General features: G+C 39.1%; 1 protein-coding gene across 3 annotated transcripts in view; it reads left to right on the top strand.

Moving 5' to 3' along the window:
* TTC29 (tetratricopeptide repeat domain 29) overlaps nucleotides 1-11,116 on the top strand; it is a 273,501-nt gene extending 262,385 nt beyond the window's left edge. Inside the window, exons 12-13 of one of the 3 annotated variants that reach the window (XM_027513394.1) lie at nucleotides 8,348-8,417; nucleotides 10,524-11,116. In XM_027513394.1, the coding sequence (XP_027369195.1) occupies nucleotides 8,348-8,417; nucleotides 10,524-10,545 (92 nt within the window). In that variant the 3' untranslated portion in view covers nucleotides 10,546-11,116. The other 2 variants (XM_027513395.1, XM_027513393.1) reach the window with 2 other exon arrangements.
* The last annotated feature ends 15,974 nt before the right edge of the window (nucleotides 11,117-27,090 follow it).

Raw genomic sequence — 27,090 nt, 5'->3', positions numbered from 1 at the left:
TGTGCCAACCCATCACCACTCCTGGGAGTAATTCAGAGACGAGCCATTCAGTTGAGAGAGCTTCAAAATCATCTTGGTTCCCAAAGGAAAGCTTTTGTAATGTGATTCTAGTGAGAATTGTACATAGGTTATTTTAAATAATAAAACCATCCCCATCAATATCTTTGTCCAAGATCTAATTTCATTTTGTTGCTTAATCTGTAGCTCATTCCTAATGACATAGGTTAAAAGTCGAGTTTATTAAAATATGCCCTATATTGGCAATTGGACTCAGGATTATAAGTATATATATATTCAACTCACTTCTTTAAAATTTTTCTACTGTTGTGATTAACTGAATGAAATGATATAATGCTGTCTAGAAGATAAGCAGTTAAATTTTAATTCATTTATTTAAAGTGATTTTTTTGATTATCAAGTGTGAATGACAAATTTCAGTGTATATACTCTGTTCTCAGTACAGTTACCTTTTAAAACCACATTGTAATAGGCCATTGTTGATGTACTACTGTATTAATGTTGATGTACTGGGCTTAATTCCATGGTGTTAATTCTATATGATCTGAATACATGGGGCAGGGGTAGTGACTTCTCCATTTTTTGGAAATCAGTTTCTGAGACTCTCTACTCTCGGCATGATAAAGAGCTATTTCTACTAAAATTGAATCTATGGCTTTAAGTAAATTGTGCTGTGATGCAAAAGTAAAATATAAGCTCCTCATTAACAATGTCATAATGCTACAATCACCCAGAAGATACGAGCAGTTTTCATACATGGTATTTATTCTTAATCATTTTCATAAAACACAATCTGAATTTTATTTTTTAACAAAACCCTTTGAGACATTTTGATAAGGTCAACAGAAAGCACAGTCTTTTAACATGAGGTGATCAACTTTTTGCCAATAGCAGGACCAGCAGACCTAATGGAGTAATAGCTGCAGGGTCCAGCTAAATATAATATACGAACGTAATCAACCTCTATGATGACTATTCAGAAGTAATCCCTTTAGCTTTGAACTGCAACACATATTTCAACAAGGAAAAAACCTTATGAAGAAATTCTCTGCAGACCACACTGATACAATACAGCCTTCATATCCTGCTCGATGTGTTTGCTGCTTATAGTGAGTTTTAAATTTAAGGTAATGACTGCTGTATATTCATGTGAGCATACAACAATACTTTTGATTTGTTGTGGAAAGGTTGAATCCATTACCAGGGGTCTAGTCTATAAACTCTGACACAACCTTTACATATGAGTTATTATTTACCCTTTTCTAGTAAGGCCACTAAGATGTTTTGCATGACAAAATGATAAAATTTCATTCACCTTTTCAGCCACAGAACTACCAGGTAACATCTTTTCCATTTCAATTTATACTCACTTCCAGATAGCATTTTTAAAATCTCATTTGTGTATCATACTGTATTATATGAAAATTATATGCCATTGTCTTCATGTAAAGGAATGGGATTGTAGGTTTATTGCAATTCAGCATTGTTGACTTATTCTATTGCTCTTTGGTACAAGGTTAAGCTAAAAGCTAGTGAAATCAGATCCTTTTCTTGCCCACTTATGGGAATCTATGCTTTGAGAGTCTTTGGCTCAGATGATAAAGAATCTGCGTGCAATGCAGGAAGACCCAGTTTTGATTCCTGGGTGGGGTAGATCCTATGGAGAAGGGAACGGCAACCCACTCCAGTATTGTCGCCTGGGGAATTCCAGGGACAGAGGAGCCTGGCGGGCTACAATCCATGGGGTCTCAAAGAGTTGGACACAACTAACACTTTCACTTTCACTATTACTAACAAGGAGATACCTGTTTCTGTTGAAATGGTAAGCAGTGTAAGCAAACACCACAGTCTCAAGTTTGCACTGTTTCTGGTCTCCCTTGCTAGAGTGATATGGGTCCTAATCTTCTAGCTTCCTTGAATGCCTACAGGTCAAACATCTCAAATCATACCTTAAGTCAAACCTACAGCAGGAAAACTAGGTTAGGAATCAAATTGAGTGCTTTTGCAAGATGGAACCCAAGAGTCAACCGTCCCATGATTCTCACCTTATTGCAAGTGAACAGAAATCTCTGAACACCTGAATAACTTCAAAAGTTCCTTTATGTAAGGTAACCTTTGTTAAGGTTTCCTACTACAGTGGGAAAAAAAGATGTCCCTTTCAACATAGGGGACTGGAATGCAAAAGTAGGAAGTCAAGAGATACCTGAAGTAACAGGCAAGTTTGGTCTTAGAGTACAGAAATAAACAGGGCAAAAGTTAACAGAATTTTGCCAACAGAACACACTGATCATAGCAAACACCCTTTTCCTACAATACAAGAAATGACTCTACACAAGGATATCACCAGATGGTCAATACTGAAATCAGATTGATTATATTCTTTGTAACGAAGATGGAGAAGCTCTATACAGTCAACAAAAACAAGACCAGGAGCTGACTGTGGCTCAGATCATGAACTCCTTAAATTGAAGAAAGTGGACTATTAGACTCCTCAGGTGTGACCTAAATTAAATCCCTTCTGATTATCCAGTGGGAATGACAAATAGATTCAAGAGATTAGATCTGATAGAGTGCCTGAAGAACTATGGATGGAGGTTCATTATACAGGAGGCCATGATCAAAACCATCCCAAGAAAAATAAATACAAAAAGGCAAAATGGTTGTCTGAGGAGGCATTACAAATAGCTGAGAAAAGAAAATAAGAAAAGGCAAAGGAGAAAAGGAAAGATATATCTATCTGCATGCAGAATTCCAAGGAATAGCAAGCAGAAATTAAAAAAAAAAAAAAAAAAAAGGTCTTCCTAAGTGAACAATGCAAAGAGGTAGAGGAAAACAACAGAATGGGAAAGACTAGAGATCTCTTCAAGAAAGTTACAGATACCAAGGGAACATCCCACGCAAAGATGGGAACAATAAAGGACAAAAATGGTATGCGCCTAATAGAAGCAGAGGATATTAAGAAGAGGTGGCAAGAATACACAGAAGAACTATACAAAAAAGATCTTAATGACCCAGATAACCACGATGGTATGATCACTCACCTAGAGCCAAACATCCTGGAGTACAAAGTCAAATAGGCCTTAGGAAGCATCACTAAGAACAAAGCTAGTGGAGGTGATGGAATTCCAGTTGAGCTATTTCAAATCCTGAAAGATGATGCTGTGAAAGTGCTGCACTCAATATGCCAGCAAATTTGGAAAACTCAGCAGTGGCCACAGGACTGGAAAAGGTCAGTTTTCATTCCAATCCCAAAGAAAGGCAATGCCAAGGAATGTTCAAACTACCACACAGTTGCACTCATCTCACACACTAGCAAAGTAATGCTCAAAATTTTCCAAGCTAGGCTTCAACAGTACTTGAACTGAGAACTTCCAGATGTTCAAGCTGGATTTAGAAAAGGCAGAGGAACCAGAGATCAAATCACCAACATCTGTTGGGCCATAGAAAAAAACAAAAAAATTCCAGAAAGACATCTGCCTCATGGACTATGCTAAAGCCTTTGTGTGGATCACAGCAAACTGTAGAAAATTCTAAAAGAGATGGGAATACCAGACCTGCCTCCTGAGAAACTTGTATGCAGGTCAAGAGGCAGCAGTTAGAACTGGTCATGAAACAACAGACCGGTTTCAAATTGGGAAAGGAGTACAACAAGGCTGTACATTGTCCCCCTGCTTGTTTAATGTATATGCAGAGTACATCATGCAAAATGCTGGGCTGGATGAAGTGCAAGCTGGAATCAAGATTCCCAGGAGAAATAGCAATAACCTCAGATATGCAGATGACACCATCCTAATGGCAAAAAGTGAAGAGGAACTAAAGAGCCTCTTGATGAAAGTGAAAGAGGAGAGTGAAAAAGCTGGCTTAAAACTCAGCATTCAAAAAACAATGATCATGGTATCTGGTCCCATCACTTCATGGCAAACAGATGGGGAAACAATGGAAATAGTGACAGACTTATTTTCTTGGGCTCCAAAATCTCTGCAGATGGTGACTGCAGCCATAAAATTAAAAGATGCTTGCTTCTTGGAAGAAAAGTTATGACCAACCTAAGCAGTGTAACCAACCAAAATCAGAGACATTACTTTGCCAGCAAAGGTCTGTATAGTCAAAGCTATAGTTTTTCCAGTAGTCATGTGTGGATGTGAGTTTTGGATCATAAAGAAGGCTGAGCACTAAAGAGTTGATGCTTTTGAGCTGTGGTGTTGGTGAAGACTTTTGAGAGTCCGTTGGACTACAAGAGCTCAAACCAGTCAATCCTCAAGGAAATCAATCTTGAATATTTATTGGAAGGACTGATGGTTAAGCTGGAGCTCCAATACTTTGACCACCTGATGTGAAGAGCTGACTTATTAGCAAAGACCCTGAAACTGTGAAAGACTGAAGGCAGGAAGAAAAGGGGATGACAGGGGACAAGATGGGTGGATGGCATCACCAACTCGATGGACATGGGTTTGAGCAAGCTCCAAGAGATGATGAAGGACCAGGAAGCCTGGTGCGCTGCAGTCCCTAGGGTCAGAAAGAGTTGGACATGACTGAGTGACTGAAGAACAACAACACAGCAAGTGTAAATGCCTTTTATTTAAACCAGAAATTGTGACCCAAGTTGAGTAAAAGAAAAGCTGTAGATACAGTTATTCTTCTCAGAGAATCTACTTGAAAATATTTCACAATAAAAATCACCTTGGCTCAACACCTGGGAAATGAATGTTAAACAATTATTTGAGACCAGCCAGGTATAATTTCAAAGTTGGAAAGTCCAGGAACAATTTCTCCAGTTTAAGAAATATTGTTAAAAAAAAAAAAAAAGAAATATTGTTACACCCTGCCAAACCAAAGGGAATGCTGAATTGAAGACATTAGATAGTATAAAATAGGTATTAGGATGTCTGGATGGTTCTCTATATTGTAATGCATTGAAAATATTCAACTGAGAAGCCCAAGGTAGTTCTTTACTTCAAAGAGTGATGGAATATATTAGTTAAAGTAAAGGCTAAGCTTCTATTACAAAAAGTCCCAAAGGTACAGTAGCTTAAGTGTATGGAAGTTGTTTCTTCCCTAATCCTGAAGTGAGCTGTCTACATTTACAAGGTAGTCCCACAGGCATTCAGAAGGTCATGACCTTCTGTCTTATTGCTCCACCATCCTCCAGGGCAGGGTTTCTCAATATTGCACTATTAAAATTTTGAGCTGAAAAATTTTTTTGTTGGGGAGAATGGTATGTCTGTCATGAGTGTTGTAAGATATTTAGCAGCATCCTTGGTCTCTACCCACTAGATGCCAATTGCACTTCCACCTACCAATTTTAACAACAAAAATATCTGCAGATGTTTCCCAACCTTCTCTGTGGAGAAAAGTCATCCAGTTGAGAACCACTGACTTGGATGTCATTATCATCTGCATGGTCGGAACCAAATCATAATTTTCCATGTTCAAGATTGAGGAAATGGAAAGTTTAAGGAGAAATGAATGCCCATTGCCTAATGCTCAGACCCAAAAGCAGTATGTATCATTCTGTCCACACTCATTGATGAGAACTTATTCGTGTGCCTTCAACCAAATCTGTATATGCTGATGGGGAAGATTTAGGAGAGTACAAAAAAACTGATAAGTGAAAGACAGAAGGAATTACTGGAGCCATGTCTTGTGTATTCAAGAGAGAATGAGATCTAGTAAAGAAGTAGAGGTAGATAGGAGCATGGGGACATGAAACACACAGAGCAGAATTAAGAGAATAACTCTGGGCACAGAGCTTGTAGAAGCTTTTTCCTACTATGTTTTATTTCCTCTATGAAAATGGAAAATAAATCATCAGATGAGAATTATGATGCATATGGAGAGTTGTAGGTTTTGGAAAATGAAAAAAAAAAGAGTAAATAAGTCATCTAGGAAAGTGGAAGAATGAATGGACTTGCTGCTGCTGCTAAGTCGCTTCAGTCGTGTCCGACTCTGTGCGACCCCACAGACGGCAGCCCACCAGGCTCCCCCGTCCCTGGGATTCTCCAGGCAAGAACACTGGAGTGGGTGCCATTTCCTTCTCCAATGATGAATGGACTTAGGAATGTTTAATAGGATGGCCTGAACATATTAATGACATGACACGCATGCAGCCTCAGTCTTGTCCAACTCTTTGAGACCCCATGGACTTTAGCCTACCAGGCTCCTTTGTCCATGGAATTCTCCAAGCAAGAACACTGGACTGAGTTGCCATTTTCTACTCCTGGGGATCTCCCCAATCCAGGGATTGAGTCTGCATATCAAGCATCTCCTGTATTGGCAGGCAGATTCTTTACCACTATGCTACCTGGGAAGCCGTGAAGGGTTCCCCCTAATGTCTGTGACCATGAATTTAAAATGAGACCCACTTGTATGTTTTTCCAGCTGAACCTTATGCTTCAGGACAGGAATAGGCAGCATGTTGGATTTCCTAGGGTTATAGTTTTGTCAAGTGAGTACAACAAAGTGAGAAAGGTTAAGGAAGTCAGCGTTTATGCAAGAGGGTGAATGACCATGGAATTTGAACAGTTCAAAGAAGGGAAAGAGGAAATCAAACAGAGAGAACAATGAAAAGATGATAGAACTGGAAATCCCAGTAGGGTTGAAGAACTGCTGGTGGTGGGGTCATAGAGGGAGTGATCTAGAAAGGATAAAAGCTGGTAGTCAGCTAGTTGAACACAGGTAACTGAGGGGGCCTGTAGTGATGAAGTCTCAGAGTGCGCACGGGAACTGGTGGCTGCAGTAAGGTAAAGACAGCCTGAAAGAACAGAGCTCAAGGAATTGAGATCCAGGGCAAAAGAGCCTTCTACATGAACATTTAAGTTGCTAAATTAAGAAAGTAGTCGGAAAGTGACAATAAGCCAGTGATCCAATGAACTGAGAATACTGCAGTCGCAGTGGATCACAACAATAGTTGAGTATGTAACTGATGACGTGAGTTTCAGGAAGAGAAGACGGGAAGGCAAGTGCCCTGAAAGAGAATAATAGGGAGGAGGACACCTGCCCATCTCCAAGTCCAATACTAAGAGGACCAAGGGAAAGAAAAAAGGGTTTCTGGGCTGGCAGTATCCTCCGAGGACAGCCAGGTTTCTGTCAGAGCAAGAAAGGAAAAGAAATTTCACAAAATAAAGTGAGAATACAGTGGAAATATTTCAGGAGTTGTGGTAAGTGAGAGATAGACACCAAATATGAAATGTGCCAAACCTTATGAAAAGTAGAATGCAGGAAATGAAGAGGGACATGGACACCTGTCATCAGCAAGGATAAAGAGCATCTTATTAGATACATCCCAGTGCATTCAAGTCAAAAGTGGAAGGGCAGATAAGAAGGTTAAGTAACAAATCAGCGTTATCTATTCATGTCTAAGTTTCCTAAGTCTTATTATTTGGGTGCTTTATATAGGTCTCTAAATTAATTGTCCTTCTCAGTTTTTGTTTAATGAGTCATCTGATCCTCAAACAGTGGCTATTCCGGTTGCTGTTTCATATATCACTAGAATTCTGTGGGTTAGGAATTCCAATATGGCTTGGCTAGACATCAGTTGAGGTTACCTAGTGATGACACTCAACTGACAGATGGGTGGATTTGCTACTGACTGGAGCTTTGCTAGGATGGTTAGAAGGTCATCTGGGACTGTCAACTGGAGCATCTATACATGGCCTTGCAGGACAGCAATCTCAGGGTGGTAGGATTTCTTATATGGCAACTGGCTTCCTCCAAAGCAAGAATCCTAAGAGAATCAAATGGAAGCAGCATAGCTTTTTCTGATTTAGCTTCAGAACTCATGCAGTCACTTCCTCCACATGCTACTGATTACAAAAGAGTCCTAAGCCTAGCTCAGTTTCAGCAGGAGGGAAATTGGATTCTGTCTCTTGGAAGGGGAATAGCAAGGTCATACTTCTAAGGAACATGCAGAGTGGGAGATATCATTGTGGCCATCTTTGACCAATATTATCTGCCCTGGTAACACAAGTGATACATAACAGCTTTGTCTATATAACATTACATTACACACAGTTGATAAGAGTAAGAGTTGTTGTTGTATTATGTTAATCCCTCAGTGTGTCCAGTTCTTTGCCACCCCATGGATTGTAGCCCACCAAGCTCCTCTGTCCAAGGGATTCTCCAAGCAAGAATACTGGAATGGGTTGCCATTCTCTTCTCCAGGAGATCTTCATAACCCAGAGATCAAACCTGGGTCTCCTGCATTGCAGGCAGTTTCTTTACTGTCTGAGACACCAGATACCCCTGAAAAGGGATTTCCAGGTTCAAACTCGAAAGAACTGTAAACTGTATTTGAGATAAAACATTAAATGTATACATGTTTTTTCTTTAGGAGAGTCTAGAAGATCCACAATGGAAAGTTTATATCACACCTCAGAGTTTTCGGAAGAGGAATCCAGTGGGTATGATAAATGAAGTTAAACTTTCTATTAAGTATCCACATTATACAAGATACTAAATATTAATACAATGTAATTCTCCAAACACACATAAAAAGTAACTTCATCTAACACTTGATAAGTCATAGATAATACTGAAACACAGTATTTTTTTTTAAAAATCACAAATGTACTTTACATAAGGTTAAGTACTTTTAATCTTTTCAGCTATGTCTAAAAATTACAGAATACAAAATGCAGTCAATCCTTGAACAACATGGAGGTAGGGGTGCTAACCCTCCTCCACACAGTGGAAAGTATCCATATAACCTATAGTCAGCCCTTCATATACTTGTTTCCTCCATATCCTCAGCTCTGCATCTGCAGATTCAACCAGCCACCAATTGTATATAGTACTATAGTGCTTTACTGTTGAAAAAAGTCTGCGTATAAGTGGACTCCCAAAGTTCAAACTCATGTTGTTCAAGGTCAGTTGTAATGTGGCAAGTGTGTGTGTGTGTGTTTTTAACTTTCTAGCCCAATATAAAATTTCATAATTTATTTCAGATTTTCAGGTAATCAAAAAAAATGACACTTAAACCAGCTTTTGATTCAGCAACAAAGGAAGAAGAAATTTATCATACCACCTCAGTCTTCAATACCTGTTACAGGAGTATGTTACAGATAATACAGATAGAGTTGTAATAAAGATAGGGTTATAACAAAACTATGACTATGTTTTCATTGGAATTTGTATTACAATTTGCTACCGATTTAGTCTAAAACATTTAAATTCTTGAAAAATAAATTTATCTCAAGTGCTTAGGAATACCAATAATTATCCATAAGCTAAATTGTAAAATTTTCCTCTTATCCATTATTCTCCAAGAAATAGTGCTACTTTAGAATTGAAATTTGGTTGTGTCTAATGAGAAAATCATTTTAAGCTTAAGGAAATCTATGCTGAATAAAGGTGGGATAAAGATTTATTAAAATTCCAGAGAATCTTTTTAATATATGTAAAAGGATTGTAAGCAATAGACTACCATATTGGTAACTACTGCTCCGACAGTTTGCTTTACTTGGGAAAGTGAGAATAATTTTACTTTTTATACATAACTGGTTAAAATTTTTCCACATACATGACTATACATTGTGTATAGTACGTTTTATTGTTTTAACAATAAAAACTGTTAAAGACCAAAATGATTCTGTTACCACAGTGTAAAGTGTTTCCTTAAGCATTTTCTTTACAAATACACCATCTCATCTCACTGTTTAAAAAGATTGACTATGAGAAAACTTTTATTTGCTTTACAAGAATATTCTAGCTTTGAAGTTCTAAATCCAAATAACAGATGCTTATTTTTCCCCTCTAAAACCACTTCTGTAATAGCAGCCTTTTGCTAGAGTGTCTTCTTAAACTAATTTTAAGATCCCTTAAAAAGATGTTTGGAAAGTTTTGTGGGACTATTTTTAATCCCCACATTTTTGAAAACACTTCAGGGCAGTAGATGTGTGAAACATAAGCCTGTCGGGAAGGTCAGTAGAAACCGGAATTGACGATCGAATGCTAAACAGCCACACTGCTCTCCCTTCTGATAGATTTAATCAAAAGGTTTCTCTGCTGGTTTCTCCTTAAATTTCAATTTGAGTCATTTTTATTTGTGAAACTGAAAACAAAATCAAGCTCTTATGATGACAGATGCAAATCACAACCACATCAAATGCTAGTTCTTACCTATAAAAGGCCCTTCCATAAATAATGCAGCGAGGACCACTCACTGAGAAGGCATACGTATCTACAATGGTCTCTAATTCCTTTTTTATCAAAGTAACAGCACCTAAAATACAGCATTCCATAATGTACCACAATTACTTGAGCTTTCGTGTTCTTCTTTAAAGAACTGGTACAATTTCATCATGCCTTTTCAACTTTTCATACTTTCTCATAAGAATCCCTGAAAGTGGTAAAAAAAAAAAAAATGTATCCCAGGTTACAATAAACAAATATTTTTGTGCTCCCACATTTTAGGTTAACATTGATAATATCCTGGGGTAGACATGCGCTGATCTAATTTTTAAAGGACCCTTTATCTTTATTCTCTTCCTTTATTTCTTCCCTTCTAGGTACCTTCCTTTCCTCTCATAGGGCGGAGATTGCGTCTGCACAGGAATGATAGTATATATAGAAATGTAGAAGACATTTCTGGTTAACTTTCAAGAGTCTCCTTTAAAGGTGAAATATAGGGAGTCTTTAGACAAAGAAATGACTTCCATTAAGTTGAAAAGTTTTAAATGCCTTCCTTCTGAAGTTACTTTACCCAGATATTTTTTTAAGGAATGTATTGTATTAACATTATTACTAATTGATAGTTATCTCTTCTCCCCCTGCCCCCTACATACAGAAATTATAAACAGTGACCTGGAGAATAATGTGGTCGTGTAATTATTTGGAGAACCTTACTTTGTTAAAAAAAAGAAAAGAAAGAAAGAAAACCCTAATTGACTGAAAATCAAATAAAGAAAAAGATTCAAATGCTCTAGATTTTGTTTATATATTACTAAAAATTGATTTTGTTTCCAAACATCTTGCTTTTGTTTCTAACTTCTCAAGCTCTGTCTGACATAACAGTTCATAAAATCATACCCATAAACAATGAGATTGCAACTGATTATATTGTTATTGTCTCCCAATTTTTGAATGTATATATAACAACTTTACATTTTATATAGCTATAATTATATGTATATATAAATATGAATTGTATCAATATTAAAAAAAGTTTTTCATCATTATTTGCTTAGACAATAAAGAATTTACCAGGGTGAATAACTTTGCCATCAGAGAACAACTTCTCACCATTTGTAATCCCTAAACTTTAAAACATGTTCAGAACCCACGAGTGGTCAAAGAAATACAAATTGAAGCAGCAGTGTAATCCTAACATTTTATCTGCCATATGATCAATATTTGAAAAGAATAAAAAATAACCAATGTTACAATGGTAGGTAAAGCAAAGCAGTAGAAGTGTAAGTTGTAAAAAATAAAAAAATTTTTAAATCTCAGAGCAAATTGACAGCATGTACCAAAAGCCTTTAAACATTTTTTGACCCTAAAATTTCACCTCTAAGAATTTGTCTCAGGAAATCAGACAAGTGAGAAATATTGAAGATGCAAAGCTATTTATTGAAGTTCCTTTTGCAGGCTAGTATATGAATAAACAAAACCTATTAATAGATTCAACCTAAATACCCAATAAGTAATTAGTCAAATAATTTATAGCAGTATTAATCCTTCATGGGCTTCCCTGGTGGCTCAGTGGTAAAACATTTGCGTGCCAATGCAGGTGATGCCAGTTCAATCCTTGGGTCTCCCCTGGAGAAGGAAATGACAACTCATTCCAGTATTCTTGTGAAAATCCCCATGGACAGAGAAACCTGGCAGGCTACAGTCCATGGGGTCACAAAAGAGTCAGACTCGACTTAGCAATTAAGCAACAACAACAGTAATACCTTTCAAACTAGGCATATTAGTTTTCTATTGCTGCTGCAACAAATTACCACAAATTTAGCATTTACATTTATATTACTGAATATGCATAGAAGCAATTCCTGAAAGATATACCACTGAATGTTAACAGTTACTTATAAAAGCTAGAGTTACAAGTGATAGAATTTTTTTTTTCATTTTCTGTATTTAAATCCATGAGCATGCATTGTTGGCATATTAATACATAAATAAATATAAAACAAAATAATTTTTCTACTTTTTCTTCTGTGACCTTGGGAGAAAAATTCCCTCATTTTTGACCCCTTTTTTTTAAGATTTATTTATTTGCTTTTGGTTGTGCTGGGTCTTCAGTGCTGCACACAGGCTTTCTCTGGTTGTGGCTAGCAGGGTCTGCTCTTCGTTGGGGAGCATGGGATTCTCATTGCAGTGGCTTCCCTTGTTGCAGAACACAGGCTGTTAGGAGAGTGGGCTTCAGCAGTCACAGCACAGGGACTCAGTAACTGCGCCTCACGGGCTCTAGAGCACCGGCTCAGGAGTCGTGGCACTCCAGGCTTAGTTGTTCCATGGCATGTGAGAAGCTTCCACACCAAGAATGGAACCCATGACCCCTGCATTGGCAGGCAGATTCTCACCCACTAGACCACCAGGGAGGCCCCCTGACCCCTGTTTCTTAATCAGAAAAATGAGCTACATGATATTTTTCTCATCCTTTCCAACTCTAAGACTTTCTGATTCTAAACCAGCCACTCAACTCAGGTTCGATCTAAACTTAAAAAAAAAAAGGAAAAAGGGGGGAAATTTTAAGGATGGAAGGAAGCCATCAAGGATATAAGAAATCCTCTTCATTTTGCCAATTTCACACACCATAGAAAACTATAATTGCTTTTTATGGGCTGCCGTCTATGGGGTCACACAGAGTCGGACACGACTGAAGTGACTCAGCAGCAGCAGCAGCAACTCATTCAAGACTGAAGTTCCCAATGAAGTTGTTTATTCACCTTTGTTAATTGTCAAAATGCTCTTGATTTATTCTAGCTTTTAAACTACATGTCCTGAACTGTTATTATTAAAGCAGCAGCACCGAGGATATTGTAAATGATCAGAGACAAGACAGAGAAGCTATTAATGTATCCATGGAGCCAACATTCATGATGGAGAACACAATAGATGTCTTATCAAATGAGTAAATAAACAAGACACATTGTTATGAAAACTTGAAGGATATAAATGAGATGTGATAGATAATAATGGAGAAGGGCCATAAGGGAAGGACTCTCTGAGGAAGTAATATTTGAACAGAGACCTGCAAGATCACTTCATCTCCATTTGGCTAACTATAACAAAAAAAAAAGATGGACAATATCAAGTGATCAGGACAATGTAGAGAACCAATGTAGAAATTGGAACCCTCAGTGTAGAAATTGGAACCCTCACACATTACTGATAGGAATATCAGATGATGCAACTTCTTTCGAAAGCAGTTTTGCAGTGCCTCAAAAAATTAAATACTAAATTAACTTAAAACTCAGAAATTCCAATTCCACCCCTAGATATCTTCCCAAAAGAATTGGAAATATATATTTAAACAAAAATGTGTATATAAATGTTCATTCATAGCAGCATAACTGACAGATGAATAAATAAAATGTAGTCTATCATGGCATGGGATGTATAAAGGTCACACACCTTTGTGAATATACTAAAACCACTGAATTGTGCAATTTTTAAAAGTGCGAGCTTTATGTTTATAAATAAGTGATAAGCAAATTGTATCTAAATAAATCTGTTACTTTTGAAGTAACAATAAAAATAATATGGGATAATGATAGCATCTATTTCACCTTCCTCATGAGTTTTATCAAATTTAAAATGAGTTAATATGTATAAAGTACTTAAAGGAAAATATTTGACCCATTGTAAGTGCTATGGAACTGATAAATAAGAAAATTTCCTGTCAAGGTAAAAGTTTATGTTTTGATATACATTCCCACCCCTTCCAAACACACAGTATTAATGGAATAAATATAAAAATAATTTGAAATGTATACAACCAATAAACTATTAGTATTTAGAATGCAGTAAATCTACAAGATCAATAAGAAACAACATAACAGAAAAATGAGCAGAATATAAGAATAATCCATAGGCAAAGGACTCCAAATAGTCAATAAAATATGAAAATATCAACTTCACAGTTAATCAGGAAAATCATAGTAAAATAAGAAAATGCATTCTGTACTCACCCACTTTGACAAAAAAATAAAAAAATCTAATAACCTCAAGTGTTGATGAGGATATGGGGAAATAAACATTTTTTTAAATTTTATTTAATTTTTAAACTTTACATAATTGTATTAGTTTTGCCAAATATCAAAATGAATCCGCCACAGGTATACATGTGTTCCCCATCCTGAACCCTCCTCCCTCCTCCCTCCCCATACCATCCCTCTGGGTCATCCCAGTGCACTAGCCCCAAGCATCCAGTATCGTGCATCGAACCTGGACTGGCATCTCGTTTCATACATGATATTTTACATGTTTCAATGCCATTCTCCCAAATCTTCCCACCCTCTCCCTTTAGAGAACAATTGGACACATGTAGATCTGACACTGTATTGGATAATAAAGGTAAAGATACTTAGAATGTATGAACCAGAAATTCCATTTCTAAGCACATTCCCTAAAGAAATGAGACAAACTGAGAATTTTTATTGTATCCTTGTTTATGGTAGTGAAAATTGAAACATATCTATTAAAATGACTATGGATTCACCATGGTATTGGTACGATAGAAGCCATATAGGGTAGTTGATAAATGAATAAATGAACTAGTATGCCTAGCAAAGACAAATCTCCAAAAACTAATTTTGTGCAAAAAGAAATGTTTCAGAATAATTTGTACATTATATGTATACATATAGAACAATGTGTGTATTTTAAATGCACTAGTGAAGTAACCAGTGTACTAAAACCCTGCCCTTCCTTTTCCCCAAGAAGATGACCTGGCCTGAAACAAGTCTGTCTCTTCTTTTGCTAATAACTTCCTTGCCCCACCCTCCTCCTGCTTATAAAAACCTCCCAATTTAGTACAACTCTGTGAAGCACCCTTCTGTGCACTAGATGGGATGCTGCAAGCCAATTAGATTTTCAAATGCACTCAGTTGAATTTTGCTTTTTAACAGATTGGGTGGCAGTGTCGTGATCAACATCTGGGGACAATGAGAAACACAGGTGTGGCAGCCAGAGAACGCTTTTGAGTTCTCTGTCTTTCCCATCATTTCCAAGGGGCCCTTTGCTGAGTTCCTCTTGTTTTGAGCTCTGCTCTTCTTGCATTCAAGTTCCTGGTCTAATTGGTTTTCCTTTACTGGACAGGTCAACTTGAACTGTTACATGATTCAGCCTGGAGCCCAGCTGAACTGGCAGACAATTCTGCCTAGACCCAAGCCCCTAGCCTTTCAGACTGAAATTCCCAGGTTTTTGAGTGGATAACACAGCTCAGATTCCACCTTGGGAACTGTCAGTGGTTTAGTCCATAGTACCCCATTTCTTTGGAATCCATCCCCAGATGTCACACTGGGAACTTGGTGGCAGCTGCAGTTCTCCATTTTGTTTTGAATCAGTCCACAATTCCCAGTCCTTGGGGTTTACTGGTCCAATCCTTTCCCATGTCCAAAGTTCCACAGGAAATGGTAGCGGTACACAAAGGGCTTTCTTTTGGCCAGCATACAATAACATTTCTTGGTTCTTTCCAATATAATCACATGTTCATTTGTCTTGTTTCATGTAGATAAAGGCAAACTGATCATGGAATCCTTTGTATTCAGAGTTAGGTGCTGCAACTTTTGGCCCACCTGTCTGGAACAATGATGTCAAAAGTCCTGGATATCTACAAAGATGGACAAGTTTTACTCCTGTTAGACAAGATCACTCATTTAAAGCGGTTTCCCAGGTGGCTCAAGTGGTTAAAAAAAATACCCTCCTGCCAATGCAGGAGCCGTGGGTTCAATCCCTGGGTTGGGAAGATCCCCTGGAGTAAGAAATGGCAACCCACTCCAGTATTCTGCCTGGAAAATTCCATGGACAGAGGAACCTGGTGGGCTACAGTCTATGGGGTCGCAAAGAGTGGGACATAACTTAGGGTCTGAGCACAAACATTTTTGAAAAATGCATTTGATTTTCCATTTCTTCCTAGATCAGTTTTGGAAGGTTATACTTTTCTAAGGATTCATCCATTTCATTGGCATATAGTTGCTGATAATTGGAGAAGGCAATGGCACCCCACTCCAGTACTCTTGCCTGGAAAATCCCACGGACGAAGGAGCCTGGTAGGTGCATTCCATGGGGTCGCTAAGAGTCGAACACAACTGAGTGACTTCACTTTCACTTTTCACTTTCATGCATTGGAGAAGGAAATGGCAACCCACTCCAGAGTTCCTGCCTGGAGAATCCCAGGGATGGGGGAGCCTGGTGGGCTGCGGTCTATGGGGTCGCACAGAGTCGGACACAACTAAAGCTACTTAGCGCAGCAGCAGCAGTTGCTGAGAGTAGTCTCTTATGATCCTTTGTATTTCTGTGTTGTCTGTTGTGATTTCTCCATTTTCATTTCTAATTTTATTGATTTGATTCTTCTCCCTTTTCTTCTTGATGAGTCTCTGTGGGAGAAGGCGAGGGTGGGATGACTTGAGAGAATAGCACTGAAACATGTATATTACCATGTGTGAAACAGATGACCAGTCCAAGTTCAATGCATGAAATAGGGCACTCAAAGCCAGTACACTGAGACAACCCAGAAGGATGGAATGGGGAGCGAGGTCAGAGAGGGGTTCAGGACGGGGGGTGGGGGTGGGGGGACACATGTACATCCATGGCTGATTCATGTCGATGTATGGCAAAAACCATCACAATACTGTAACATAATTATCCTCTAATTAAAATAAATAATTTTAAAAAATAAAATTAAAAATGCAGTCAAGAACAGGAGATCCCAAGCTGAACAAATAGAATGGGACGCCTATTTTAATTGGTATATCAGTTCAGTTCAGTCGATCAGTCGTGCACAACTCTTTGCGACCCCATGAATCACAGCACGCCAGGCCTCCCTGTCCATCACCAACTCCCGGAGTTCACTCAAACTCATGTCCATTGAGTCGGTGATGCCATCCAGCCATCTCATCCTCTGTTGTCCCCTTCTCCTCCTGCCCCCAATCCCTCCCAGCATCAGAGTCTTTTCCAATGAGTCAACTCTTCTCATGAGGTGGCCAAAGGACTGGAGTTTCAGCTTCAGCATCAGTCCTTCCAATGAACACCCAGGACTGGTCTCCTTTAGGATGGACTGGTTGGATCTCCTTGCAGTCCAAGGGACTCTCAAGAGTCTTCTCCAACACCACAGTTCAAAAGCATCAGTTCTTCGGCACTCAGCTTTCCTCACAGTCCAACTCTCACATCCATACATGGCCACTGGAAAAACCATAGCCTTGACTAGATGGACCTTTGTTGGCAAAGTAATGTCTCTGCTTTTTAATATGCTATCTAGGTTGGTCATAACTTTCCTTCCAAGGAGTAAGTGTCTTTTATGGCTGCAGTCACCATCTGCAGTGATTTTGGAGCCCCCAAAAATAAAGTCTGACACTGTTTCTCCTGTTTCCCCATCTATCTGCCATGAAGTGATGGGACCAGATGCCATGATCTTCATTTTCTGAATGTTGAGCTTTAAGCCAGCTTTCTCACTCTCCTCTTTCACCTTCTTCAAGAGGCTCTTTAGTTCTTCTTTGCTTTCTACCATAAGGGTGGTGTCATCTGCATATCAGAGGTTATTGATATTTCTCCCAGCAATCTTGATTCCAGCTGTGCTTCTTCCAGCCCAGCGTTTCTCATGATGTACTCTGCATAGAAGTTAAATAAGCAGGGTGACAATATACAGCCTTGACATACTCCTTTTCCTATTTGGAACCAGTCTGTTGTTCCATGTCTCGTTCTAACTGTTGCTTCCTGACCTGCATATAGGTTTCTCAAGAGGCAGGTCAGGTGGTCTGGTATTCCCATATCTTTCAGAATTTTCCACAGTTTAATGTGATCCACACAGTCATAGAAACTTAAAGAGGCAAAAGGCATCTAGGCAACTCCTAGTTCTCACCCATGACATCTCCAAGGTTTCATCATCAGAACACTTGCCCAGAAACCACTGTTTCAATTATAATTTCCTGGGGTATTGGAAAAGAAATTGTTCTTAAAGGTCCTGTGCAAATTCTTCAGTGCCCTCTTACCTACCCTCTGAAGAAAACCTCTTCTCTCCCCTCCCAAAGTTGCTGGGACTCAGGGATCTTTCTGGTAAAACTGTTTGGTTATTCTCTTAAACAGTCAAAGAAAACTAAAAATTAATGAGGTTGTTTAATACTGCCAGAAATATTTACTGCTTGTCCTAGCCAAAACCTGACAAGATATTTGAAAGGGTTTAATAACTTTAATGATCTGAAATTTGGGCAAATTGGAAGCTGATAATCAGAGCCTGATAGGAAAATTTTTTCAGGCAGGCCCTCTCTTCCAAACTAAAATAAACTCTATGCCCAGAGGGAAATAAGCAAATTGGAGAAAATGTAGTTGGAAGGGTAAGTCAACCTCTTTATCATCCAGGCTGCAATCCTGTTCTTTGGGGAATTGGAAACAACGTCTTTCTCTTGCATATTTCTGCTGCAGGGCCAAAGGTGTGGCTCCAAAAGTTCAAAGCTCACCTTTTTTTTTTAAACCAGTTTCCCAAACCTCACCTATTCCCTTTCAAAACGCTAAAAAAAAAAAAAAAGAACATCTTTAATGTTTTTTCTAGATTTAATGAAATCTTCTCTGACACTACCAATGATTTGGTAAGATATTTTGGAGAACAAAGATGAAACAGTTACTTTTTCTCCCTTTCCAATCCCTCCAGAATTCAGAAACTTGAGTATTCTTATTATTAACAAATCAGTCTTAAAAAGAACTTGTATGGTAAATTACTATTCTAGCTGCACTTATATAAATGACCTGCTGCTGCTAAGTCACTTCAGTCGTGTCTGACTCTGTGCGACCCCATAGATGGCAGCCCACCAGGCTCCTCCATCCATGGGATTTTCCAGGCAAGAGTGCTAGAGTGGGGAGCCATTGCCTTCTCCAATGCATAAAAGTGAAAAGTGAAAGTGAAGTCACTCAGTCTTGTCTGACTCTTAGCGACCCCATTGACTGCAGCCCACCAGGCTCCTCCGTCCATGGGATTTTCCAGGCAAGAGTGCTGGAGTGGGGTGCCATTGCCTTCTCCGATATAAATGATCAGGCCAAGTTTAATACAAATAAATTAGTTTTACTATGATTAACTTTGGTAAAAATGAGGCTAACTGTAAAGGGAAAAATTATAATTGCAGTTCTGTGGATATTAGAGTCTAGTCCTGTTAATTGTCTTTGAAATTTTATTATATCCCTGTCAACTGAGGTGCTCAACACTAAGTCGTGTCCAATTCTTTGCCATGCCAGGAAGTACTCAAGAAGTTTAGTTTTGCTACCCCAGAATTGTAATTCTATTTCAGCCTTTCTTCAATAGCCAGACTCCCTCAAGATCTTATTTATCTATTTTACACTACGTGTCAGGTATACTCTGTGTCAGTTAAAAATAACCATATTCAATGATAAGCATTTTAAAAATTATTATTTTGTGTCACTAAGATTAGGCTACATAATACAACAATAAGAAATCACCCCAAATTTGAATGGCTCACAACAAAGTAGATTTCTCACTTGTATTATATATTGACTTTGGGTGTGGTTCTACTTCATAATCTCTTTACTGCAGGATCCAGGTTGAGGAATCCCCAATCTGAGACATCATTATTCTCATGACAGAGAGAAAAGAGAGCATGGTGGACATATAGGATGACTCAAAAATTTCTGCTTATAAGTTCTGTATAGCACATCCACTCACATTTCACAAGCCCTCCTTCTGCACCTGGGCTGTGGAGAGGTCAGAAATCCAGACCCTTCAGATCAAGGCCAACTGTCCTCATTGATCAGAATGAAGCCCAATTCTGATTTTACTTTATTCAAGTCTATATTTGTTCCTTCCACGAGCTATCCCAAAGCTCACTACTTTCTTTAGGCACATCACCTCCTACTCCAGCGTGTTTGGAATATGCCTTACTGTGTGTGCCCTTGACAAATATGAAGTGTTGTTAGGTGAGTGCTTGTGTCTGCGGTAAACAGAGACATCGTGCCAGATGCTGTGTCCACTGCATGACAGCTTTCCATTCCCCTAGGATTAAACCTTCATGTTGCTTCCAATTTCCCATCCTACAATCTTCGATGAGGACCCTTGTACACATCCCTCCAGGACTACGTGGAAAGGTCTGAAAGGTACGATGCAGAGTAGGGGTATTGGCTGAAGGGCACCCAGGTAATGTTGCAGAGGGCTGTCCGAAGGTTCTCTCAGGCCAGCTACCCTCCCACAGTACATACTGTGCTGGAGCCAGTTTACACAGGTTTGCAAGTGCCAATTATTAAATTTTTAAGAATTCTACAAGCTTGTCATTAAACACAGCCATTATTAAAAATTAAGCTTCATTGAATTGTATTCATTTTTCTACTTCACCCTTTATAATGTATTTTACCTCATTTCACTGTTACCCAGCCTCTAGATGTTATTTACATCTATTATAACTGAATGGTGGAATTGCTATATAACACTGTACTACTGACATCTCTTTCCAATTCCACCTTCATTGATATCACGTTAGCAGCTTGAACTCAGCCACAATGGAAGCATTTATACCATGTGCATGCATGCTAAGTTGCTTCAGTCGTGTCCAACTCTGCAACCCTATGGACTGTAGCCTGCCAGGCTCCTCTGTCCATGTGATTCTCCAGACAAGAATAGTGGAGTGGGTTTCCATGCCCTCCTCAAGGAGATCTTCCCGATACCATAGGTATTGGCAAATGCTACAAATCAGGGCTTGATTAATTGCTTAAGATCTTTGCTCAAGTATCACCTACTGAGACAGGCCTTTCCTCACACCTCTATTGTTAAGAATACACATGCATCTTCGTCACAATAACTACCTTCTTTATTCTTCATAGAATACCCAGTTTATCTGTGAAGTTACTTGTTCATTCTCTTATTATTAGGGAATACTTATTTTATATAATTTAATTACCATTATTAACTGTTAGTCGTGTCCAACTCTGAGACCCCATGGACTGTAGCCTGCAAGGCTCCTCTGTCCATGGAATTCTCCAGGCAAGAATACTGGAGTGGGTTGCCATTCCCTTCTCTGGAGGATCTTTCTGACCCAAGGATTGAACCCTGGTCTCCTGCACTGCAGGCAGATTCTTTACTTTCTGAACTACCAGGGAAGCCTATTTGTTAGTTAGCAAATGTTAAATTAATGTTTGTTAAGTAGAGCGCAGGATGCCAGATGACAAGGAGCAGAAGACCAGAAGCTAAATTGAAATAAAGAATTTCATTGCTCACAGGTCCTGGAGGAAGTACACAGGATGTTTTGAGGGGCCTCACTGGGAGGCCAGGGTGCAAGCAGAGAAGGGGATGGAATCTGGGGCACCAGCCTTTGTTAGCACCCACGGGGTTTGAGGTTGTGCTTTGAGATTTCCAGGCTAAGATCAGATTGGTCGATTCAAATCAGAAGAAGCAGCATTTCAGTAAGCTCCACAGGGGTCTTGCCTAAGACGTACAAAAAAGGAAGGTCCTGGAAGGTCCTGGGAGGTCAAGAAGACTGCTTATCACAAGGGCCCTTAGGGAAGTCATATCAAGAACTTAAAATTACTTCTGATTCTGTTATCTAGGGCATGCTCTTACATAAAGGGAACAGTGTCCATTTAAGGCTCTTGCAGGCTGGTTGGCCAAACAAAATGGATGCCAAGGAAGCAATACCATGGAGTAACTAGGCTAAACTCTCAAAACCACAAACTTATAACTTCTATGAGAGTGTGAACATTGTTCAACTTATTCACTGCTGTAATCACAGCATCAGAATAAGAACTGGCATATAGTAGGTCCTCAACAAATATTTGGTGAGTGAACAGATCAATGGATGTATGTGAGTGAATGAATGAATGAACTCAGTGTTTAATACTCATAACATTGGAATAAATCTATGGAAGAAATGCTGGAGCAAAGCCCAAAGGACCACAGCAAGATATCCTTCATATTCATTAAAATGATAACTTTTATTGAAAGCCAGCTGTGTGTCACATCCTGTAACTATGAAAAGCTATAAAATGAGGATCCATCCCTGGGGGTCACAAGGTAATTAAAGAAATAGAACATACATAGAAAGAAATTAATAATAGAATGTAGTAATTTCATGATTAGTGAAATATCTTCAAGTGATACAAGACATTTCAACTTCATACAAATAGGTGTGTGTAAATATATGAGAGATTTTTAAAATTTTCACAAGTAACTGTGATATAGGGGAAAAAAAATCAAAGCACACTTGTCAAAACCAAAAAGATTTGCCAATAACTTGTTCTGTCTTATAACACAGTACTCAACAGCATTAAAAAAAAAAAAAAAAAAACAACCTCTCCAAAGTGGATCATAACAATGCCCAGCATACAATAGTGAATTATTAGATATATGAAAAATTAGAAAACTATGACTTATAACCAAGAAAAATAGCAGGCAATAAACACAGATCTGATCTGGATTTTAGTATTAGCAGATATGCATTTTAAGATAGGTATTATAAATTTGTTCATATTTTTATGGAAAAGAGGATCATAATAAGCATATGAGAAATTGCAGCAAAGAAATAGAAACTAAAGGAAGAGCTGAATGGAAGCCTTATAACTGTAAATTATGCTAATATATTTTTTTAAAGGGCTTCCCTGGTGGCTCAGATGGTAAAGAACCTGCCTGCAATGTGAGACCCCAGTTCGATGACTGGGTCAGGAAGATCCCCTGGAGAAAGGAATGGCCACCCATTCCAGTATTCTTGCCTAGAGAATCACATGGACAGAGGAGCCTGGCAGGCTACAGCCCATGGGATCACAAAGAGTTGGACGTGACTGAGCAACTTTCACACACACACACATTTTTTTTTAATTCCCAGATGGGCTTAAAAGTATATTGGAGACTGTAGAAGAAAGTTAAAATGAAGGCAAATCAAAAAGAATTATCCAACAGAGCAAAGAGAAAGTACTTGGGAAAAATTAACTGTGACCTGAAGGACAATATAAAATGGTCTAATGCATAAAGTGCAACTAGAGTCCCAGATGGAGGAGAGAAGACAAGGGAAAAAATAATTTTATATATATATATATATATATATATAAATAGGTAGATATATTTATACATATATACATATGTGAGTGCATGCCTGCTACGTCACAGCCAACTCTATGTGACCCCATGGACTGTAGCCCACCAGGCTCCTCTGTCCGTGGGATTCTCCAGGCAAGAATACCGGGATGGGTTGCCATGCCCTCCTCCAGGAGGTCTTCCTGACCCAGGGAGTGAACCCATGTCTCTCTTATCTCCTACATTGGCAGGCAGGTTCTTTACCACTAGCACCACTGGGGAAGCCCATATATATACACATATACATCAGATCAGATCAGTCGCTCAGTCGTGTCCAACTCTTTGCGACCCCATGAATCGCAGCACGCCAGGCCTCCCTGTCCATCACCAACTCCCGGAGGTCACTGAGACTCACGTCCATCGAGTCAGTGATGCCATCCAGCCATCTCATCCTCTGTTGTCCCCTTCTCCTCCTGCCCCCAATCCCTCCTAGCATCATAGTCTTTTCCAATGAGTCAACTCTTCCCATGAGGTGGCCAAAGTACTGGAGTTTCAGCTTTAGCATCATTCCTTCCAAAGAAATCTCAGGGCTGACCTCCTTCAGAATGGACTGGTTGGATCTCCTTGCAGTCCAAGGGACTCTCAAGAGTCTTCTCCAACACCACAATTCAAAAGCATCAATTCTTCGGCACTCAGCCTTCTTCACAGTCCAACTCTCACATCCATACATGACCACAGGAAAAACCATAGCCTTGACTAGATGAACCTTTGTTGGCAAAGTAATGTCTCTGCTTTTCAATATGCTATCTAGGTTGGTCATAACTTTCCTTCCAAGGAGTAAGCGTCTTTTAATTTCATGGCTGCAGTCACGATCTGCAGTGATTTTGGAGCCCAGAAAAATAAAGTCTGACAATGTTTCCACTGTTTCCCCATCTATTTCCCATGAAGAGATGGGACTGGATGCCATGATCTTCATTTTCTGAATGTTGAGCTTTAAGCCAACTTTTTCACTCTCCACTTTCACTTTCATCAAGAGGCTTTTGAGTTCTTCTGCAGTTTCTGTCATAAGGGTAGTGTCATCTGCATATCTGAGGTTATTGATATTTCTCCCGGCAATCTTGATTCCAGCTTGTGTTTCTTCCAGTCCAGCGTTTCTCATGATGTACTCTGCATATAAGTTAAATAAGCAGGGTGACAATATACAGCCTTGATGTACTCCTTTTCCTATTTGCAACCAGTCTATTGTTCTATGTCCAGTTCTAACTGTTGCTTCCTGACCTGCATACAAATTTCTCAAGAGGCAGATCAGGTGGTCTGGTATTCCCATCTCTTTCAGAATTTTCCACAGTTTCTTGTGATCCACACAGTCAAAGGCTTTGGCATAGTCAATAAAGCAGAAATAGATGTTTTTCTGGAGCTCTCTTGCTTTTTCCAACATCCAGCAGATGTTGGCAATTTGATCTCTGGTTCTTCTTCCTTTTCTAAAACCAGCTTGAACGTCAGGAAAAAATGGCCAAAATTTTACAACTGTGGTGGAAAACATCAACTTATAGCTCCAAAAAGCTTTGTGATCCCCAAAGAAAACAAATGCAAAGGGAACAAAACCTAGGTACATGGTAGTCAAACTGCTGACAACTGAAGTTAAAGAGAAAATCTAATAGAGAAAAAAAGTACATAATATACAACAACACAAGCCATGGTAGAGTTCATATCAGAAATAATAGAAGTCAGAAGACAATGAAATGATATTTTTAAACTGCTGAAGGAAGAAACTGTCAAACTAGAACTCTCTGTCAAGTGAACATGTCCCAAATGATTAGAATAAAGGCTGTTGAACAAAATCACAGACAATTCAAAATTAGCAGCACTCAACTGCTAATGAAAACTGTTATGAAAATAAACTCAGAACCACAGATTGGGAGAAACTATTCACAATACAAGTATATGACAAAGATCTTATATCTAGGATATAAAAGGAACTCATACAAGTCAATAATATCAAGACACAATTCCAACGTAATAAGTAGGCAAAAACTTGAACAGACACTTCACAAAAGAACATCTACAGGACTTTCCTGGTGGGACAGTGGATAGCAATCTGCCTGCCAATGTAGGGGACATGGGTTCCATGGCTGGTCTGGGAAGATTCCACACGCTGAGGAGCCACTAATCCCATGAGCCACAACTACTGAGGCTGTGCTCTAGAGCCTGCAAGCCACAGCTACCGAAACCCAGGCACCTGGAACCTGTGCTCCACAAAAGAGAAGCCACAGCAATGAGAAGCCCAAAGACCCAACGGAGACTGGCCTCCACATCCTGCAACTAGAGAAAGTATGCACACAGCAACAAAGACCCAGGACAACCAAAATTAAAGTAATAATGAAGAGTAAAACTTCCCTTTGCTTCCTAAAAAAAAAAAAAAATCTACAAATGAACAATAAACCCAAGGTGCACAGCATTACTACTCACCAGGGTGATGTGTAAGAAAACACAGTGAGATATGACCTCACACCCACTAAAATGGCCCAAACTGAAAAGACTGGTACTCCGAAACACTGGGCAGGGATGTGAGCAGCCGGAATGCTCGTGCATCGCTTGTGGGCATGTAAAACAACACAACTACTTAGGAAATTATTTGGAAGTTTCTTATAAATCTAAACATATTTCTATGCTATCACCCTCCAACTCCATTTTTAGGTAGTTGCCAAGAGAAATGAAAATATAAGTCCATACAAAATGAATATTTAGGGCAGCTTTATGAATTATAGCCAAAAACCGAAAACAACCCAAATGACCATCAGCATGAGAATGGACTAACAAATTGTGAGATATCCACGCAATGGAAAATTATTCAACAATTTTAGAAAACAAGAAACAAACTGGAATCAAGATTGCCGGGAGAAATATCAATAACCTCAGATATGCAGATGACACCACCATTATGGCAGAAAGTGAAGAGGAACTAAAAAGCCTCTTGATGAAGGTGAAAGAGGAGACTGAAAAAGTTGGCTTAAAGCTCAACATTCAGAAAACAAAGATCATGGCATCCGGTCCCATCACTTCATGGGAAATAAATGGGGAAACTGTGGAAACAGTGTCAGACTTTTTTTTTCTGGGCTCCAAAATCACTACAGATGGTGACTGCAGCCATGAAATTAAAAGACGCTTACTCCTTGGAAGGAAAGTTATGACCAACCTAGATAGCATATTGAAAAGCAGAGACATTACTTTGCCAACAAAGGTTCATCTAGTCAAGGCTATGGTTTTTCCTGTGGTCATGTATGGATGTGAGAGTTGGACTGTGAAGGAGGCTGAGCGCCGAAGAATTGATGCTTTTGAACTGTGGTGTTGGAGAAGACTCTTGAGAGTCCCTTGGACTGCAAGGAGATCCAACCAGTCCATTCTGAAGGAGGTCAGCCCTGGGATTTCTTTGGAAGGAATGATGCTAAAGCTGAAACTCCAGTACTTTGGCCACCTCATGGGAAGAGTTGACTCATTGGAAAAGACTCTGATGCTGGGAGGGATTGGGGGCAGGAGGAGAAGGGGACGACAGAGGATGAGATGGCTGGATGGCATTAGTGACTCAATGGACGTGAGTCTGAGTGAACTCTGGGAGTTGGTGATGGACAGGGAGGCCTGGAGTGCTGTGATTCATGGGGTCGCAAAGAGTCGGACACGACTGAGCGACTGATCTGATCTGATCTGATACACAAAACATGAATAAATCTCAAAAAAATGTTGAGCAAAAGTCAGACAGAAAAGAATACATACCAAATGAATTTATTTAAGATTCCAACAACACACAAAACTAATGATAACAGAAAACCAGACAGTGCTTGCTTCTGGCAAGTAGAGAGGAACTGAAAGGGATCATAAGGGAACTTTCTGAGGTGAGAGAATCATTCTACTTC

The sequence above is a fragment of the Bos indicus x Bos taurus genome, chromosome 17 (genome assembly GCF_003369695.1).
Source record: "Bos indicus x Bos taurus breed Angus x Brahman F1 hybrid chromosome 17, Bos_hybrid_MaternalHap_v2.0, whole genome shotgun sequence".
NCBI lineage: Eukaryota > Metazoa > Chordata > Mammalia > Artiodactyla > Bovidae > Bos > Bos indicus x Bos taurus.
This window is presented reverse-complemented; position numbering and strand designations above follow the sequence as displayed.